Source organism: Mytilus edulis, chromosome 11, assembly GCF_963676685.1.
Source record: "Mytilus edulis chromosome 11, xbMytEdul2.2, whole genome shotgun sequence".
In the NCBI taxonomy this organism is placed as follows: domain Eukaryota; kingdom Metazoa; phylum Mollusca; class Bivalvia; order Mytilida; family Mytilidae; genus Mytilus; species Mytilus edulis.
The window spans coordinates 248,351-269,023 of NC_092354.1; the positions used below are offsets into that span (position 1 = coordinate 248,351).

General features: G+C 33.2%; 1 protein-coding gene across 1 annotated transcript in view; it reads left to right on the forward strand.

The window, feature by feature from the left end:
• The window catches only part of LOC139495354 (uncharacterized), a 28,019-nt gene extending 8,991 nt beyond the window's left edge, over positions 1–19,028 (forward strand). Inside the window, exons 5-7 of the mRNA XM_071283656.1 lie at positions 15,873–15,936; positions 17,860–17,960; positions 19,024–19,028. Coding sequence (XP_071139757.1) covers positions 15,873–15,936; positions 17,860–17,960; positions 19,024–19,028 — 170 coding nt within the window. The remainder of the gene's footprint in view (positions 1–15,872; positions 15,937–17,859; positions 17,961–19,023) is intronic.
• Positions 19,029–20,673: the final 1,645 nt, after the last annotated feature.

Below are 20,673 nucleotides of genomic sequence, written 5' to 3' on the forward strand. Positions count from 1 at the left end.
TTCTTACAAGTGAGAGGTTTAGCAAGCTACAAAACCAGGTCCAAACCCCCATTTTCCATAAGAAAATGTCTGTAATAAGTCAGGAATATTACAGCTGTTAACATTCATTTGATGATTTTAAGCTTTTAACTTTGCCATTGAATAACGGGCTTTCCGTTTTGAATTTTTCTCGGAGCTCAATGTTTGTTTATTTTACTTTATTCTAACATTCGGTAAAGTCACAGATACATTGTTTTGACTCTTTGACATGCTGAAGGATGCATAATTAAGTCTCATATTCTTATTTATTTCAATAATTTTTGTCTTTCACACAGGGAGAAAAATATGATAAAGAAATCGGAAGTCGTAACTTCACAGTAACACCAGTCATTCAAAACTTGACATCTCACTATTTTGATAACATAGAACCGATTAGCAATCCATAAACAAAGTACAAAATAACCGCAAAAAATTATTTTTCTAATTATATGTAAATAATAACAGAGGTCAATAGTAAGCTTTATAAATCATCCCATTTGAGTATGACTTACACAGCCATGTTATAAAGGAGACATAAGCGAAAGTAAAAAATCCAAAACCTAGAATTGTAAAATCGAATAGATTCAGTGTCGTTGGGTTATTGTAGATTGATTTTGGGATTCTTATTGTATTAAATAAAGGTAACAGAAGTATAGTCATAAATCGAAAAGTGAAAAGTAATCCGGGTCAAAAACCACACCCAAGGAAAACTCATCCACTATCAGAAGAACTACGAAACAACAGAAACACTGAACTGCACCAAAATCAAAAACATAGGTATAGATTTCGTGGAAAGTCGAATATCACATTGTAAAAATAACAAAGAAATTAATAGAAGGACAAACACATGTAATAATTATTAAATATAATGCCTATTTCTAGATTATAAAACACATTTAAAGTACCGGCTAAAAAAGCAGCCAACAATGCTAAGGTGATTATAGTAGATATGGTAAGATAAGGAATAAGTGTCAATGTGATCACTTTCTATCCAATGTCACAAGTTATAAAGGTAAACCATAACAGGTCAAATTACGGTCTTCAACACTGAGCATTGGCTCACACCGAACTGCAAACTTAAAAGAATCAAAAATGACTAGTGTAAAACCATTCAAATGGGAAAACCAAAGGTCTTATCTATATAAAAAAACGAGAAACAAACAACAACGACTGAACATCAGATTCCTGACTTAGGATAGGTGCAAACAATTGCAGTAGCTACATAGTAAATAGAAAATCAATAACGTATCGATTCATCTCGGTCTCTCAAATTGTAAAATTTCAGGTTTTGGACGAAAATGTTCATATGTTGACGAAACGCAAAATCCTACTCTGAGTACAGACAAACCTGTGCACCTGCAAAAGTTTTAAGGCGTGGAATGACCCAGATAATTAATTTGTTAATGCATATCAGAAATATATTAACTTTGCTATTCATTTTTTTCTTCATTCCCGCAGAAGGTGAAAAAATAAACTAAGTAGGTAAAACGTTTGAGGAGCTCCCCTCATATAGTCAATGTTGTGAGTAGTTTTTATTTTAAATGGACAATGGACATCTGTAAACAATATGCGATTTAAACTGTGGTACTGAGTGGTCCGTATCAAAATAAAACTCCTGGGTTTGTTTATTTTTCTATCTTCTGCAGACTGGGAAAAAAGCACATCATAATCCAGATAAGTCATTGATTTTTTTAAACATAGACTTCATACAACTTTTATATATCTAGGTCCTGCCATGTCTTAAAACTTTCCCCGATGCATTAGTTTGTCTGTACTCATAGTAGATTTTGGGGTGTAAAAACGGCCACATTTTTCAAATCCATCAGATGAACCTTAAATGATGTGCCTAATAACAAATTAATTTTATTACGCAATTTATTATAGATTTAATAAACGTGTAGTTAAGTACAGCTATTTGTAAGATCCAGACAAAGGGTGATTCTTGTATGTCTCAGAACTGCTTTATTCTTTTATATATTAGGCAGCTTAGATTGTTCATATCTATTGACGGGAGCTCACTTTAAATTTGTATATGTTTTAGGTTACGGAGAAATATGATTTTATTCATAAAAAAGGGGGGATATTCCAGTTTTCAGACAATGCTTTGAGCAGTAATGAAACTTTGGTGACCGGTTTATATCTATTTATATAACCTCTCATAAGTTTCGCATGAATATATGATATGACATTGCGAAGTTATTAAACTCTATTCTTTGGAGCAGCTGTTTATTTTTATTTTATGGAATTACATCCCTTTCAAAGTCTAGGATCAGCCACTAAAGGTGAGAGTAAATTTGAACTGTGCAGTATACCTGAGGTGGTTGATTTACACCTTAGCTGTGCATTATCCTGATTGTAGCACAGTAATAACACAGAGATTTTATCGTTGTTATGTATGACGTCTTCTTAAAACACCATGACTTTATATGTTTTCTTTTGGTCTGTCTGTCCATCTGTCTGTCCTTGTCACTTCAGTTTCAGTTAGGTAATGCTTAAACCAAATGTTTCTATTATTTTTTGTTTTGTAAGATTATATTTATAAGTGAGATCTCAAGTTGAGTCTCTTGCTATTTGGATTAAATTTCTGAGAGTTATTGCGCTAGGAACATAAGAATTTTGCCAAAATTAGTTAGGTAAAGGACATTATATACTTCAAAAATTATATGTACCTTGACAAAACCTAGAATGTGCTACACTAAAATAAACACGAAACGAAGCAACGCAGCTACGTATTTTCGTGCCAGTGCCCTGTCTATTGTTTATTTGAGACTTTTAATAGTTTGGATAAATATTTTACATTGTTATAAATTAAAAATTCATAACATGAATTTGACAGCTTGTTCCCATTTAAACCTGGTTTTATGGATAAACCTCTCAATTTTCCTCATAAGGATCTATAAAAGATTTAAACAAAAACTACAAAACCTCCACTCCTCCCCCAAAATGCTACAGTGTATATATTTAAATTTGTTGAGTCTTGTCAATGAGCAAAGACTGTTATGACAGTACTGAGAGTGAAACAAAGCAAAGCATGCAGTTATATTCTTATTGGAAAAATGAACATTATTAAAATAATTATATCTATTTTTTTACATAAAATTATATTATATATCATTTGATTGGCTGTTATGGGTGATATTTGTTACCATGACAACTGTTGTAATTATACATACCTTGCATTTGGAATTCAGGCTCATCCACAAACTCGATAAAGACTAATTCAGTGCCATTGTAGTGCCACCATATATTATATCCTGGAATCAAAAAGTCAGCAATGCGCTCAATGTGTGACTGGAAAAGAGACGACTTGATTCCAAAAATCTCTTTAGGAAAGATAGTGTTTTTCCCGCTTTGAAAGTAATTTTAATTGTTGGCTTATCACAGAGTTCTGTTTTGAAAAGGAGCATATACGGTTTTCAGTTTGCTGGCAGTTAAATCTTAAAATGGTGTTGTCAACGATCCAACCAGGTTTTCGGTTTGTTGTACCTTCCGCGAGACGTCTTAGTGGAAATGTGTCGGGGATCGATATTCTGTTCTGAGATCGATGGATCTTTATGTAGTTGTGTTTTATGATTATAATAAAATAGTGTTTTTAAGTTTGTCTGTCTTTTTTCTTTGTACAATAACTTATTTTCATGTGGTTTCTAGTCGACAGTATAATATTTTACATTGGTTCATAATAAAAATACGATTTGTATTCAATAATTTAATAATCATCATCACATCAGCACTAGCAATAGAACCAGTTATACAATAATAAACAAAAAATTTTATTTAAAAACAGATAGTTTTGAAAATGTTTAATGTCTTTCAATCCTGTTTTGACGACTCAGCTCTCTGGAAGAAGATAGATTTGCTTTACACAGAAACTGTGGAGGTGGTGTTTCATCACAAAAGAGTTAACAAAGTTCAAGTGAGACATTGTGCTGTTCGAATTATGAATGGTCTCGAGATGAGCATTTAAGGTGTTAAGAGCAGCAAACACGGAATTCATTGACGGTCTTGGAGGAGGTACTGGTTCATTTTCCTGGTCACTCTGATCGTCGGTTGCGGATCTGGAGGAGATGATATCGTCTATGATATATGTGTCTATCATCTCGGCGGACGTTGTCAAATTGTCGTCAACACTTGTGTAGTCTTCTATACTGGTATCGGTTGGTAACTCGATTCTGCAGAGTAAAGCCAAGGGAATGTCGTCGTCTTCATCGTCGTCGATATCGTCACTAGGTGTGAGGACGGGTGATTCGAAACCTGCATGGTGATAACAGTTTGCTATTGTTGTTTGGCTAACTTTACTTCAGGCATGATTTAGCATACGAATTCCGTCAAGGACGGTTATTGCAAATTCTAAATTTGTTTTCAAATTCAGATTTTATTAATGAAGTTTTTTACTTACCACCTGAGAAATATACATACGGATATTACTTTCCTTACCAGTCCATCTAGATGACGGAGATACTTCCAACCGGAACTACGTCACCGACATGCTTTACTTTACCTGTACCCCAGTTTTGTTTTTTCTATTTTTCAGTAACATTATTACTACTATAGAAAATTACTTGGGGAGGTTGGGTGGGTAATTATCAGGTGGTAAGTAGAAAACTTCATTCATAAAATCTGAATTTGGAAACAAATTTAGAATTTCATTTCATTCATTTTCTACTTACCACCTGAGAAATATACATACGGATAGATTACAAAGCCTTACCTCTCTGGTGGTAGGGTAATTTTCTATGGCTCTGCGTCTCTTCATTCTGGGTATAATCTCTACTTCATACCACTTGTTCTTTTTAAAAACATTCTTCTGTACACTATACAATATTTACAATGTCTTTATTTTTTTCTTCTTTTCTTTAGTCTTTTTTTTTTTTTTTTTTTTCGAACTGCACATTACAATAAGTTTTTTTGATGATTTTAAAAACAATCTGGTATATACACATCAGGATAAAACCTTAACATCTACATTTCTCAAATAAAACTTGATGAAAGTTGTATCTGTAGACCAGTCAGCTGACTCTAAATACTCTTTATACTAGCCCCATTGAATAAGGCCCATGAAGGTCCAATTGCTCTCGTACTGTGAGCTTTTACTTTAAAATCTGTATTTTCATATGCCATTTTGATGGTATTCACTAACCACCTAGAAATTGTTTGCGATGTAACCGGTTTGAATGGTTTAACCGTTGACAAGAAAAGTTTTCCTTCATCTTTCCTTGTTTCTTCTGTACGTTTCAAATAAATCGCAATGGCTCTTTTAGGATCCAGTTTTTTTATTGTGTTCAAAGTAAGGCACAAACATTTTAGTTCCATAATGATTTGGTCTATCTTGTTTTGATAAACCTGGTCTCAAGAAAACAAGTCCTTTCTTCTGAACATTCACAAACCCCTCTCCTATCTTCAATGCTTGTACGTCTGAGCACCTCCTGTACGTTGTGATTGCTGTAAGAAAAACCACTTTATAAGTTAAGCATTTAATATCAGCTTTCAATAAAGGTTCAAAAAGAGACGTTTGCAACATGTCCAACACTTTTTGTAAATCCCATTCTGGGACTAAATTTACTTTAGGAGGTCTAGAATTGAAAACCCCTCTTAGTAGTCTAATAATATAGGGATGTTGCCCAAAGGAAGATACTATTGACCGATAACCTGCTATAGTACGGTATTGTAAACCTGAAGTGAACAAATGAGATAACAAATCTGCACATTCTGCTAAAGTAACTGCATAGGGATCTTTTTCCCGTTCACTACACCAACTATGAAATCTTTTGAATTTACAAGCATAGTCTTGCTGTGTGCCCGATCTCCATGATGCTCTGAGAAGCTTTCCAGTTTCTCTTGAAAATCCCTTATTTCTGGAGAGCAGCCAGGCTGTTAGCGTGAACACTTCGGGATTTGGATGGTAAATGTTTGTTTTTGGTTGATACAGTATATTTTGCCTTATTGGTAGTCTTATTGGACTTGCTACTGATTTTTAAAGAAGCTCTGTGTACCAATGTCTTCTTGGCCACATTGGAGCTATCAGAATTAGTCGACAATTGAATTGACTCATGTGTTTTAGTACTTTTGGAATTAGACATATTGGTGGAAATGCATATGCCCACATTTTTTCCCCATGATATCGATAGAGCATCTACTGCTAGAGCACTGGGATGAGGTATCCAAGCACAAAACACTGGTCTCTTGTGATTGTGTACCGAGGCAAACAAATCTATTGTTGGTTCTCCCCACATTGCAAACACTGATTGAACTATCTGATTGTTCAGTGTCCACTCTGTGGGTTGTATTTTGTTTCGAGACAGATGATCTGCAAATATGTTTAATTTCCCCGCTATGTGAGCTGCTCTGAATGTCAGATTGTTCTGAATAGCCATTTTCATTAGTCACCATGTCTTGTAACAAAGGTGTATGGACTTGGTGTCCCCCTGTTTGTTTACATATTGAACGACTGTTGTGTTGTCGCATTTGAGTAGCACATTTTGATTTTGTAATTGTGGTAGGAAATGTTGTGCTGTTTGAATTACAGATTCCTATTCAAAGAGATTTATGTGTTGTTTCTGTTCTTGAACAGACCAAAAACCTTGAAAAATCTGATTGTTCATGTGACCCCCAAACCCTGTCTTTGAAGCATCTGTTGTTATTGTGAGGGTTGCTGACCACTGGTGTAATGATTTGCCCTTGGTAGTGTTTGCTCTGTCCAACCACCAATTCAAATGATCTTTTAGGTGTTGAGTAAATGGAATTTAATAAGTGAGATCTCTGGTGGAAGGTTTCCAGAAATGAAGTAGATGTAAGTGGATAGGCCTCATATAAAGGCGTGGATTGGAGATCAATTCTATGCAAGACGCTATCAAACCCAACAACATTAGATAATCTCTTGCCGTATTGTGTCCCTTCATTAAGCTTATCACTAACATTTCTAACTTTAAAATTCTTTCTATAGTTGGAGAAACTATCTCCTTCTTGAAAATGAACAATGCCCCTATGTAAGTGATCTCTTGTGATGGGATAAGAGAAGATTTTTAAAGATTTACTATAAGTCCCAGTTTTATCAGAAGATTGAGTGTTTTCTCTCTGTCTGAAATTAGTATTTTCTCTTGCGCATTCACTAGCAACCAATCGTCGAAATAAGTTGCTAGGCGTATGTTTTGGATTCTCAGATGAGCTGCTACTACAGTAACTATTTATGTGAACACTTTCTGTGTGTTTTGTGAATTGGAATATGGAGATATGCATCTTTCAGATCGAGAGACAACGCCCAGTCTTGGGGTTTTACTAGATTCAAAACTTTTGTTAAAGTGTCCATTTTGAAATGTTGTTTTTTTGAAAGAAAAAAAAAAAGAAATGTTGCTTCCTCAGATACTGGTTGAGAGGTTTCAAGTTTATCAGAGGTCTTAAATCGCCTGTTTTCTTGGGAACCAGAAAAAGTGTACTGTAAAAACCTTGATGTTTTCTCTGCTTGAGGTACAATCTCTATTGCATTTTTTTCTATTAAATCTTCTACCTCTGCTAAAATGATAGGTAGATTCCTCGCATTGACAGAAGTGTGTTTTATACCTATCAAGTGAGGAGTTTCTTGAAATTCTAATTTCAAATCCTCTTGTAAAGTTTTCAGTACCCATTGATCGTCTGTAATTGATTCCCATTCCTGATCAAATTAAAAATGTTTTAACCTCCCTCCCACTGGTATCTGAGGCAACAACATTAGATTTTTGGCGTCAGGAACTATACTTTTTCTTCACAGTAGAGAAAGAATTTACCCATGATTTGGTAGCTTGTGTCTGTTTACCAGATGACTTGAACTCCCCAAAGTTCTTCTTTGGTATCTTAAAGTTACTGTCAAATTTAAGCTGTTTCACAAATGTTGACTCTGAAGTAACTTTAGTTGTTGGTTTTCTTTTACCCAACTGTGAACCAAGTGTAACTCTTCTATTATCAGGTAAAACTTCAGCTAATTGTTTATTTCTGTCAGTTTTCTCTTTCATCTTGGTATCAAACTGTGAACCAAATATACCATCTGCTTTTAATGGTAAAGTCACAATTGTATTAGCATAGTCTCTTAGTTCATTTAGACCTGTATCATACATGGTAGCACGACGACGTATCATGTGGTGAAAAGCTCTAGTTCTCGCCGTCTGATCTAAACTTTTGGTTGACAAAGCAAATATGTCTCTTACATTCTGAATTGCACTATCTAAATTTGGCGAATCAGATGTTAAATTATCCAATAAATGTTCCCTTGCTTGTTGCAAATAACAAGTCGTGATCAATCCCATACGGGCTGCAACTTGACCCTGATAAGCTAACCTTTCAAGTGACTTTAAGTTCTTACTTAATAAACTTGGGACTCTGCCAAAAGCAGCTTTTGGACCATATCTTTTCATCAGTAAACTTTCTACTGTATTGTCTATTGTCGGTACATTAAAGTATTCTTGACAACTTGCATCTATTGGGAAACTTTGTCTATAATTTTCCTTATAACTAGTGATTTTGTGAGGAGTCTCTGATCTCCAAGAACCACGTAAAACATCAATCTGGTTTAGTTCTAACACTAAACCTGTTTTCTCAGTCTTTAACGAAGTGTAAGCATCTAGACCAAATTTGTCACCTAGTGTATGACTCACAGAATTATCTTGCTTCTCTGTTTCACAAGATTTCTCATTTCTGTTACCTACATATTTCTGGAACCTGTCATGTTCACCAGATTTAACTAAAACTGATCTACTGTCACAAGTATTGACATCTTCATGATCAGAATTTTTAGAATTCTCAGAGCCCTCTGCACTGAATAAAATGCCAGTTTTATGACGTTCCGAATCCGAAATTTGAACAGATAGTGTTTCAATATCATCACCGCTACTTTGGTGCTCATTAATAGCACTATTCAACGGGATAAGAGGTCTGCGAGCAGCACTAGATGCCTCGACTGTGACCGTATTTGGATTCTCAGGTTCTGACCTTGGAACTTCATTTCCGGTGTCAGTTAACTTATCTTGAAGTAAATCAAAGAATTTACCCATTTTAGCATTCATTGTATCAAATTGTTTGTCCTGTTCTTCAATTCTTGCCATCATACGACTTTATAAGTCTGACAAATTGTCTTTCTTGCTACTAGAAGAAGCACATTCCTTACCTTTCTTCCCGGGAGCGGAAGTGACTTTGTCGGAGGCCATTCGTTATCCTCTAAGACAAAAGAAGTGTCTTACTCGACATAGGCATCCAAGCCTTCACTTCTCATTATCTTAAACTTATATGAATTAAATAACTTTGAAAATATTTTTTAACGTCTGAACTCTTCGGCGCAAAAAATAAAACTGGGGTACAGGTAAAGTAAAGCATCTAGGTGACGTAGTTCCGGTTGGAAGTATATCCGTCATCTAGATGTTTTATTTTAATTTAAATGAACTGGTAAGGAAAGTAATATCCGTATGTATATTTCTCAGGTGGTAAGTAGAAAATGAATGAAATGAAATTCAGTTTTAGTATCAATGGCAGTGGTTTGCTTTTGGATGACTAACTTACGATAGTGAAGTTTTAAATTTCTTATTACACCTTGATCCATTGGTTGAGTTACACTAGTAGTGTTTGGTGGTAAAAACCCCAATTTAATTGACTCTAAGGAACATGAGGATGAGCTGGACAATTGTCCATTATCATAACTATGCTTATCTTTCTTTTAGTCTTTAATTTATCAACTTGATGAAGCCCATTTATGAAACATTCTGAAGTCATCCAAGCCGTTTTGTTGGCGACATACTCGGTAGGTAATGATTTAACATTTTTAAATCAACGAGGATTTTAAGATTTGCCAATGACTAGAATAGGCAATTTATCATCCCAGACATATTAGCACAAAATAAAGCAGTCAACCTTTCCTTACTTTGTTTGCCACCACTACATTTTACATCTTTAAATTCTAAAGTTTTATCGGGTAATAACCGAAAAAAATAAACCAGTTTCATCTGCATTATAGATTTGATCAGGCGAGTAGTCATTCAGGAGATTGGACAATTTATTTTTCTATTCATTCATTTCATCTGAATTTTCTTGCACAGATTTTGACTCCCCACAGATTTTTTAAAAGCAATATTGTGACGACCTTTAAATCTTTCTAACCAACCAAAAAAGCATTCAAATGCATTTTCTGCAATGCCTAAACTTGTAGCAAAGAATTTAGCTTTTTCACACACCAACTCCCCTGATATAGCAACATTTTGTTCCCTATCATTTTTGAACCATTTTAAAAGAGCATCTTCGACCTCTGGAAATTAAGCAGTTCTATATTTTTTTCTTTGTGAACTCATTTCTCCCGAAAGATATTTTTGCTTAATTTCTTCACTTTTTTTAACCAAGTTGATAAGGTAGACATAGGAATGCAAAAATCTGAAGCAATTTGGTTTTTTTTTTACCACCTCTCTCTACTGCCATAATAGCATCATATTTTGTTTCGTATGATTTAGCATCTAATTTACGTTTTATGCCGAGCTAGTTATACCCCAGTTTTTAGGCTGGGTCCTTCACTAGCTTGATCAACATTTGTAAATCTGCCTATCCCCCCCCCCCCCCCCCCCCGAGACAGATTCACGTGTAACAGTTTCATCAGAAGACATTCTGAAAGGCATATTGAATAAAAACAACGAAACCTTTTTATAACATAAGTAAATATGATCTCATATTTGAGAAATTTAGATTTCTTTCCATTGTCTTTCATTTCTTTTTATTTCCGCAAGAGAAAACAAAAGATTAAAGACGCCGGTTGAGAAGTATTGAGTTGCTCACTTTATCATTATGTATAAACAACCAAGCTCTAATTAGTGTTTTTTGAAGGTTAATTGATTTTTAACTTGTAAATAACTTTAGATAATCTATAACAATGCATCGCAAATTATTGATTATTGACATCAAATATAATCATAGGTAAACACTCTGTCATAAATGAATACAGTGTTCAATGACCGGAAATTTAATAACAAGTGTACTGTCGGATTAAATCATCATGAAATCGATTTAAATCCCCGAGGTCACGTTTTGACACATGTGTATTACTTCGACATAAAGAATGTAATTAAAATGTTTTTGTTAGCCTTTGGACCGTAAATTTAATTCGAGACATCCGAAATTTCGACTCATCCAATTTCGACTCATCAGGAGTAAAAATACATGTATCTATATGGAACAAAGTTCGGGACCACGGGAATATTTCGACTCATCCGAAATTTCGAGTCAACCGAGTCCGAGACAACGGGATTCGACTGTACTTAACGATTGTAGTTTAGAGTTTATATATGCTTGTATGCATTTTCAAAAAGATTTGGAAACAATTGAGAACATTAAATTCCCTATACTTCAGAATTCAACAAATAATAATTCTGGTTCCAAGGGGAACATACGTTAACATGGTGATAAAATTCAAGAGAGCCCCACGCAATGATTTATTTATTTTGGTTGGGTAGCATTCAAACTTTGTTTCTACAACGCTGGCTTTGCCTTACATATTTTTCATTTTTCGAAAAACACACAAGAAAATATGATAATTTCACAAAACTTCATGATTCAGAAAAAATGAATGTTTTTAGTATATTTTTACAAAAAATCTTAAAGTCGGGGTTGAACTGCAATATTTAATAAGCTTTGAAGCTAAAACCTAGTTATATTGATGTTATATATGACATTTCTGAAAAAAAAGATTCTATTTATAGTCAGGCTTTCCGACCAAACGTTATCTTTTAAAAAATCTACATGTATGATTTTTTTGGAAATAAACTCCCCCCCCCCCTTTCCCCAAACTTTCGGTGCCAACCCCAATGTTAAATATTTTTTTACATTTGTGCAACCTTCTGAAAAGAACAGACAAGATTGTGAGTGAAGCAAGGCATGCAGTCATATTCCAATTTGAATATAAACACCCTCTACATATGTATTTTTTTACAAAAATTTCTATTGAAACATTCTAAAATAGATGTTGCTACGGGAAATATGTATTTCCATGGTAACTATCGAAGTCAGCAACTCTTAACGATGGCAATTTAGAGTTAGCTTATGCTTATATGTAAAGAAAATTATTAGTTATGAAACAATTCAGTACATTTAAACTCAAAAACCGCAATACTCTGTAAATAATAACTCCATTTCCAAGAAAAAAAAATCGGTTGCTATGGTGATAAAACTAAAAAAAGTCCCTCGCATTTTTCTATTTAGTTTGGTAAAGTAGTATTCAAATTTCATAACTACATTGCTAACTATGCTGTACACATTTGCTCTTTTTCTGAAAAACATCAGAGAAAATTTGATAATTTTGTTAAAATCCCACATTCATGAAAAGTTGAAAATATGCATTTTTTGGCATTTTTTTTCCAAAAAAAATACAAATTTGGTTAACATGCAATCTTAAACATCACTGCATGTCAGTTTATGTAAAAGAAAAACATAACCCAGGATACACTAATAGACGAAAAAGGAAGAGATTACAACTTCAAAAACATTTTTCATCCTAGCACCCCCCCCCCCCCCCCCCCAATAAAAATCAAATGGAAGTTCCGTAAGTACGCTGCTGCAGTCTACAATTTTGTTTGCGTATTCGAGACATCTTAAGTATATTTAATTCACTGCAAAAAAAAAACAACTTTCATAACTGCTACAAAAGTCCGAGAAATTTAAAATCGTTTTTATGTGAATGACATAAAGTTTACAAGACATTGTTAGTGTGAACAATCTTATAAACATGTTTTCTCTAGCCAAGGAATTTGTGTTTGTCCCGGCCGATAAAGCTGCTAATAATATTATTATTGTTTGACGTAAATTTTACATTGAGGTTCTGAAAAAGGAAATCACCAATTCACCAACATTCCAACTGACTCCATTTTCAGAAAACGAAATCTGTAACAAACATAAACTTTTAGCCACGGCTTTACAAGCAGAGCCAAATACAATGAAAGTCCCAACTATGTATTGGCTTCCGAAGCTACACAAAACCCCTTACAAACATAGATTTATTTCGTCTTCAAGCCATTGTTCAACTACTAAATTGTCTATTCTTCTTACCAGCACACTTGGTACAATTAAAAACCTGATAATAAATTGTTCAAATAAGGCCTTCGAAAATAGTGGAATAAATTACTTTTGAAGTGTCAAGAACTCGTTGGAAGTACTTGATAAATTGCATGCTTATATTGGTGATTTTGAATCTGTTCAAAGTTTTGATTTTTCTACCCTATATACCACATTGCCTCACATTCTCATTAAGAAAAAAATCACACACCTAATTAAATGGGCATTCAAAAAATCAGAATGTGAATATATATGTTCAAACTCTTTTAGGTCATTTTTTAGTAGCAATAAACAAAAAAACTATGTTAATTGGACATGCTTTGATACTATATATGCCCTTGAATTTTTACTAGATAACATTTTTGTTCGCTTTGGGGATTCCGTATATCGTCAGATTATCGGAATTCCAATGGGGACTAACTGTGCACCACTTATTGCGGACCTGTTTTTGTATTGTTATGAGTTACAATTCATGACAAAAATAAGCAAAGACCCATCGAAACAACATCTGATAAACAAATTTAATAATACTTTTAGATATTTGGATGATATTTTGGCTCTCAATAATGACGACTTCAATATGTATATTAATGAAATTTATCCTGTTGAACTTACTTTAAATAAAGCTAATACTAACAATGACCACTTCCCTTTTCTCGATCTTGATATCTATATCACTAATGGAAAGCTGAATACTAAAATTTATGATAAAAGGGATGATTTTTCATTTCCTATCGTTAACTATCCGTTTTTAGATGGTGACGTTCCCTTGTTACCATCTTACGGTGTTTATATATCTCAACTTGTACGATTCGCTCGTGTATGTAACAATGTTTTAGATTTTAACGAGAGAAATTTATGTATTACTGAAAAATTATTACACCAGGGTTTTCGATATCACAAACTAGTCAAAACATTTACTAAATTTTATCATCGGTATAAAGACATCATTCGTAAATATGGCTCAACATGCAGACTTCTAATACGTTCAGGTATTTCACATCCAATTTTTTATGGAAATATTCTTTATAAAGCACAAAGGTGTCAGTATTCACCTCAGAAACTTACAAAACCTTTGAATAGACTTATTAAGAAGGGATCTAACTACGATACTGTTGTCAAGTCATTAAAGATTGCATATTTTGGAGTTAATATTGAGTCACTGATAAAGTCTTTGCATCGGAACTAAACACATTTATTCTAAAAACAGTTGTTGGCATGACATGGGTTATGTTCTTCTCATATATGTTATGATGGTATGGTACTAAACCCCTAACGGGAAAGATTGTGCCTGATGTTCATATGATGAAATCATAATCTTTCAGTCAGTTTAATTGAAGTCTGGAGCTGGCATGTCAGTTAACTGCTAGTAGTCTGTTGTTATTTATGTATTATTGTCATTTTGTTTATTTTCTTTGGTTACATCTTCTGCCATCAGACTCGGACTTCTCTTGAACTGAATTTTAATTTGCGTATTGTTATGCGTTTACTTTTCTACATTGGTTAGAGGTATAGGGGGAGGGTTGAAATCTCACAAACATGTTTAACCCCGCCGCATTTTTGCGCCTGTCCCAAGTCAGGAGCCTCTGGCCTTTGTTAGTCTTGTATTATTTTAATTTTAGTTTCTTGTGTACAATTTGGACATTAATATGGCGTTCATTATCACTGGACTAGTATATATTTGTTTAGGGGCCAGCTGAAGGACGCCTCCGGGTGCGGGAATTTCTCGCTACATTGAAGACCTGTTGGTGACCCTCTGCTGTTGTTTTTTATTTGGTCGGGTTGTTGTCTCTTTGACACATTCCCCATTTCCATTCTCAATTTTATTAAACCACTTGTATATATGTGAACAAATTTAATCTGAAACCAGTGTTCATAATATTAAACAAATAAAACGTCTACTGTACATGGCGTAAAATGTCATAGTTCATATGAAACTTCATATCCAGTCACCTCCAGTTACGCATGATAAAGTATCTGCTAAAATGTAATTACAAATTCATTTATCTATCGCAATATGATAAAATTATGATTTCCAAAGTATTGAAATCTTATGATATTGATTACAATATCCAAAGAATGTTTTTCTACATGTGTTATAATCAATTGAAGTTTTCCTCAGGTAAACCAAGGACAAAATGTTGACAGGAAATTACAATTTAGGATCAACACTGTTGTTAAACAATCATTTAATACGTGAAAATATCTAAATGTTTATGTTTTGCGAATGGGGATTTATTGTGTAATGTATTTTTGTATATATCTAGTTTGAAATAATTTTCATGAATTGTTTTCTGAAATTATATATACTGCAAGGAAGTGAAATGCAATGCAATATACTTGAAAGAAGCAGACGGACCTATTTACATTTCCTTCAATTTCATACCGCTATTTATTTTTCCATCAGTTTCCCTTTCTTTCATGTCTTGTAAGTACTTTGCAGCTACCCTCTTACTATTGGTTTGAAACCTTTATCACTGTCAAATAACAATATTGATATGCCATCTTGACCTATTTTACAATAATATGTTAAAGTTTGCACTCTCTGTCAAATCATTTTCCGATAAACACTCAGCACAAAGTCGTATATAAATTGATTTGTGAACTGTAAACCATCTTCATGCCTTTCACGTTTAGGAAATTAAGCACAAATGTCATACAGTTTTTCTAACGCATCATAATTTAAAATGATTAACAAATGAAAAAGTAACACAGTAGATCTTAAAAAAAACATACCTTAGTATACAAAAGTGATGTCATTTTAATTTAAAAGGATTATTGACCTTGTGTTTCTGTGTATTTCTTTTCAGATTACAAATGCATATGGCAAGACGAAATAGACGAACGTTTCAACTGTAAAAGATTTTTGAGCTGGTAAGTACTCTCTGATTTAGAAAATCGGAAATATTTTTTAAATAGATTTCTCTCTTTTATTCATCGGCAGTTCATGCATTTTACTAATTTTTGCATAAACTTAATGTCTATCTACTTAAAAGAGTGACAAAATATATTAAAGGTAAAGTCAAACTCATAAATCGAAAAAAACTGAAAACGCAATGGCTAAAAAAGAAAAAAAACGAATAATAGTACACAAAAAACAACATAGAAAACTGAACACCAAGCAATATTAACCTCACCAAAAACTGAGATGATCAATCTCATCATTTGATCCGGAAGAGTAAGCAGATCCCGTCGTGTTGCTCAAATTATTAGAAACCTGGTATATAGTCAGATTCGGTAAGTCGCAATCGTAAAAAGGGAGGGGAGTTGTACGACATAAGGAAAATATCCGATATCATCTGTGAAACGGTTACTCCACAACGATGACCTTACCGTTATGGCGTTGGAAAAAAATAAGTCTATTGAAACTATTGGTTTTTAAATAGCTTTCATGTGAGCAACAACTCTCTTTCAAGGTAATCATGATAGGAAAGTAAAGTTTTGTTTTCAAACGACCCTCATTGTCAATTTCTAGGTGTAAGTCAAGATATGAGACAGACTTAACTGTATCTGTTGTATCCTTTATTTCTAGTTCGATTGATAAAGACGCAAGTCGGTAAAATGGGGCATAATTACATCCCTGTAGAATGCCGACCGTCTGCTAAAATACACGTCCTCCAAACGAAACAAATGATGTCATCAAGAAATCAATCATCTTGATAATGTCAGTTTCAGAGTATCATTTTTGTTTGAATCAGAGTGATTCTCTACAATATAGGATTTATGAAACAAACCAACTCTTTTAATTTTTCTTTAAGTTTGGAATGGGGAAAATTGTGTAATGTGTAGAAAAATCAAATGCTGGAATACTTTTAAAAAATGATAGAGTCTTGGATTGTATGTTGTCTAAAAGATATTGGGTCTTTAAAGATTGACGAAGAATTGTATTGATATATTCTTTTAAGTTTATTAGTTCTGATTCATATCTACGAACTCACAGCCGTTATCCAATTATCCAGTCTTTATTGATTGATGAGATTTCGCTACTGCTGCATCTAATTCAAATCAAGGACAATGAAATGCATCACTTTAGTCAGACACATTAATTTTTGAAAACACCACCAGTGTGTAATAGTTCGACGCGCTATGCTGAATTCTAATAATTTGTTAAGAGTCAACGGAGGAAAATGTCAGCTGAAAAAATAAATTGAAAATAAAATTGAAAATGCAAACGGGGTATGTGTCAAAGAGACAACAACCCTATCTAAATCAACCACCAATAGGTATTAAACTCATAATATCTCACAAGCGAGTTAAGATTTTTCAGACTTGTAACAGATATTCACGCTGAAAACACATACCGTTAGGTATTTCTAGACACTTGTACAAAATCGAATGAGTTTCCGACAACGACCAAATGACATAGCAGTATCAACTTCAGGTACCTGTATTTCCTTGAATAATGCAAATATGTAACTTTAAGAATTAACAAACATCTGTCACCCCGTTAAATTATATATTGGACTATCCCTAGTCTTAGAAGTGTAGTTCACTGGTTGTCGGTAATTACTGTCTGTTTTGTTGTTAGTCATATGTTGTATTTCAAATGTGGGGTTTTCATACCTGACTATTTGGTTAGTTTTTGTTATTTCCTAATTTTATCTTTCATGTCCAACTTGTTAATATCCATCGTTCTTATAACCAAAATAACAAGAACTTAATGTATTTCAGTATAAAGAACAAAATATCGACTCACGGATGTAATAAATAAACAGTGACTCGAAACAGTTGTCGTAAACATAGGATATCCGACAAAAAGCAATCTCATTAACTCTATACTAATATCAATTAATTTAGGGAGACCGACAATCAAGAAAAGAAAATGGAAAATTCAAGGCAACATATTCATGTAATCAGTGCTGACACGAAATTGTTGACTAATGAAATGTTGTATTCAGGTATTTTTCCAAATAATTATTAAGTTTTCCTCCTTTTGTGAAATTTTAAGGCTGTAATTAATAGTTAATTGGTTTGTATAAATACAATTAATATACTTCTTGGAATTGTCATTTCCAGAACTACATGTAAAAATAGTTTTATTCAAAAAAAAAATATAACTGATGGTAGACTTAAATTATTATGCAAACTGGGTCAGAATTGATATTTTCTTAAGCATGCACTTAAATATAACGAAATTTGATGAAACTGTCATCAAAGTGAGAGGGTTAGCGCTATAGAACCAGGTTTAATCCACCATTTTCTACATTTGAAAATGCCTGTACCAAGTCAGGAATATAAAGGCAACAGTAGTATACCGCTGTTCAAAACTCATAAATCCATGGACAAAAAACAAAATCGGGGTAACAAACCAAAACCGAGCGAAACGCATTAAATATAAGAGGAGAACAACGACACAACACCGAAACGCAACACACACAGAAACAGACCAATCATCAGACAAAACACCACGAGAATAACAAATGTAACATGACAGTTCTTGTCCATTCGTTATACAATTTTGCCTTGTGATTATGGACTTTCCGAATTGATTTTCCTCTAAGTTCAGTATTTATGTGATTTTGCTTTTCAGCAAATTATATTTTTCTCGAATGCAAACATTTTATACGTTACCTATTACTTGAACGCCAACAAAAATATTTCAATAGATGTTTTTATAGTAACAATAGTTGTTTTTATAACTATTTGAATGTTTTTATCAGGATAACACGGTTATAAATGATGAGTGAACTTGATAAAAATAGTAAATTTTGGGAATAAAACTGTTTGTATTTTAAGGAGAATGAAATCTTGTTTATTACATTTTATTTAGAATAGAGATATTGGAATGGAAATGTTTATTAACATAAGACAAATCAGAAATATTAAGGACATTTTAGTTTAAAAAAACATTTCAAACTAAAGAAAAGGGATATTTAAGATTTGTTTAATTCCATTTTATTTAAATTAAGTTAAAAGTTAATATGAACTTACAATTAAGAAGTGTGATATGTTTAATTATAGGATAACATATTTTTTCAAATAGTAAATACACAAAACTATTTCCAACAACTTGACAAACATGAACTAGGTTAGCTACATGTAAAGCTATCTGTTTAATTAGTATGATTGTTTTCTTAAGCATGCACTTTTGTTGTGATAACACATATTCCCCAAACGCCAACAAAATTCAGGTAAATTATCGGTAGATCAAAGGATGTTGGCATTTAATGTATAAATATTTGATGACTACAGTTTAACACAGTGCTCTTTTATTGCATACGACTGCTCATTATTTTGCATTTATATAAAAATCAATATACATTTTTTTTTATCATACGGACGTGACTTCAAACCGCAGTGTTAAAACCAACTACTTTTTCTTTAATATGAGTATGTAAAACATTAAAGTTTAATTATGGTCCTCTTATGATAATTGTATTGCAAAGGACAACAATAAAGGCAATAGTAGTATGTCAAACGTCCTAAATTGATTGAGGGAAAACACATCTGGGGTACAAACTTAAACCGAGGGAACCACATCAGCTCTAAGGAGAAAACAACGGAGCAACAGAAACACTGAAGTGCAACAAAATCCAACGCCAACATAGAAACAAAGGATTTGATAACCAATCCATTTTGTTTTACTTTGTACTGCACATTTTATGTTAGCCAAACCTCCTGTTGATATGCAGTGCTTTTATATATCATTAAATTAACAACACTACATGACAGAAATACAACACAAACAAACGCAAAAACATCAAGACAAAAAAAAAGTACATAGCAAGATGTTATTAGCAGAATGATAACGAACATCTTACATTAACGACAACACAGGAAACCACAGTGAGATTTTTTTTATGTTAATGTAATCACGAAATTAATACAATTATATAGAACGAGATCAATTATTTTCACAATACAAGTCCAAACAATCATCATGATTATGACGGTATTGAAATTCTATTTTAAAATAATACTATTATTACAACATTATGATAATTTAATGGAAAATCATCCCTTCGTATATTTTACGATCGCCATCAAAAGTTAGTTTACCATTATTGTATATATGATTCACACAGATGATATCGGATATCTTCCTGACGTACATCTCTAGGTCGATACCTCTCCTGGTGTACTATTTGTCCCCGAGGGTATCATCAATTTAGTGGTCAGTATTTCAATACTGACATGAATTAACAAACTTTACTAAAACTATTAAGAAACTAAGGTTTCAACTTCATCAGGCAAAGTTGGCTTTAGATGAATTTGGCTATTTATTTTAGGTATTTTTGACATATAGCTCTTCGACGGTTTTGGTACTTATACATCTTCGAAATTCAAATGTTTGGCTTTGAGCGTTCCTGCTGGAGGTAAATCCAGAAAAGCGCTTCGAACGCAATAAATTATCAAACGGGTTATTTTCAATTTTTTCTACAATCGCTTTCATAGAATTTGATCCACCGAATAAGACTTAGTTCCTACTAACATTGGCAACACTACGGGTGCCAAATGCTGGACAGGATCTGCTTACCCTTCCGGATCACCTGAGATCAATCTCAGTTTGTTTTTGTTTTTGTTTTGTTTTTGTTTGTTTTGTTTTGTTGGGGTTTTTTTTTTTGGGGGGGAGGGTCATGTCGCTTAGTCTTTGTTTTACCAAATTGTATT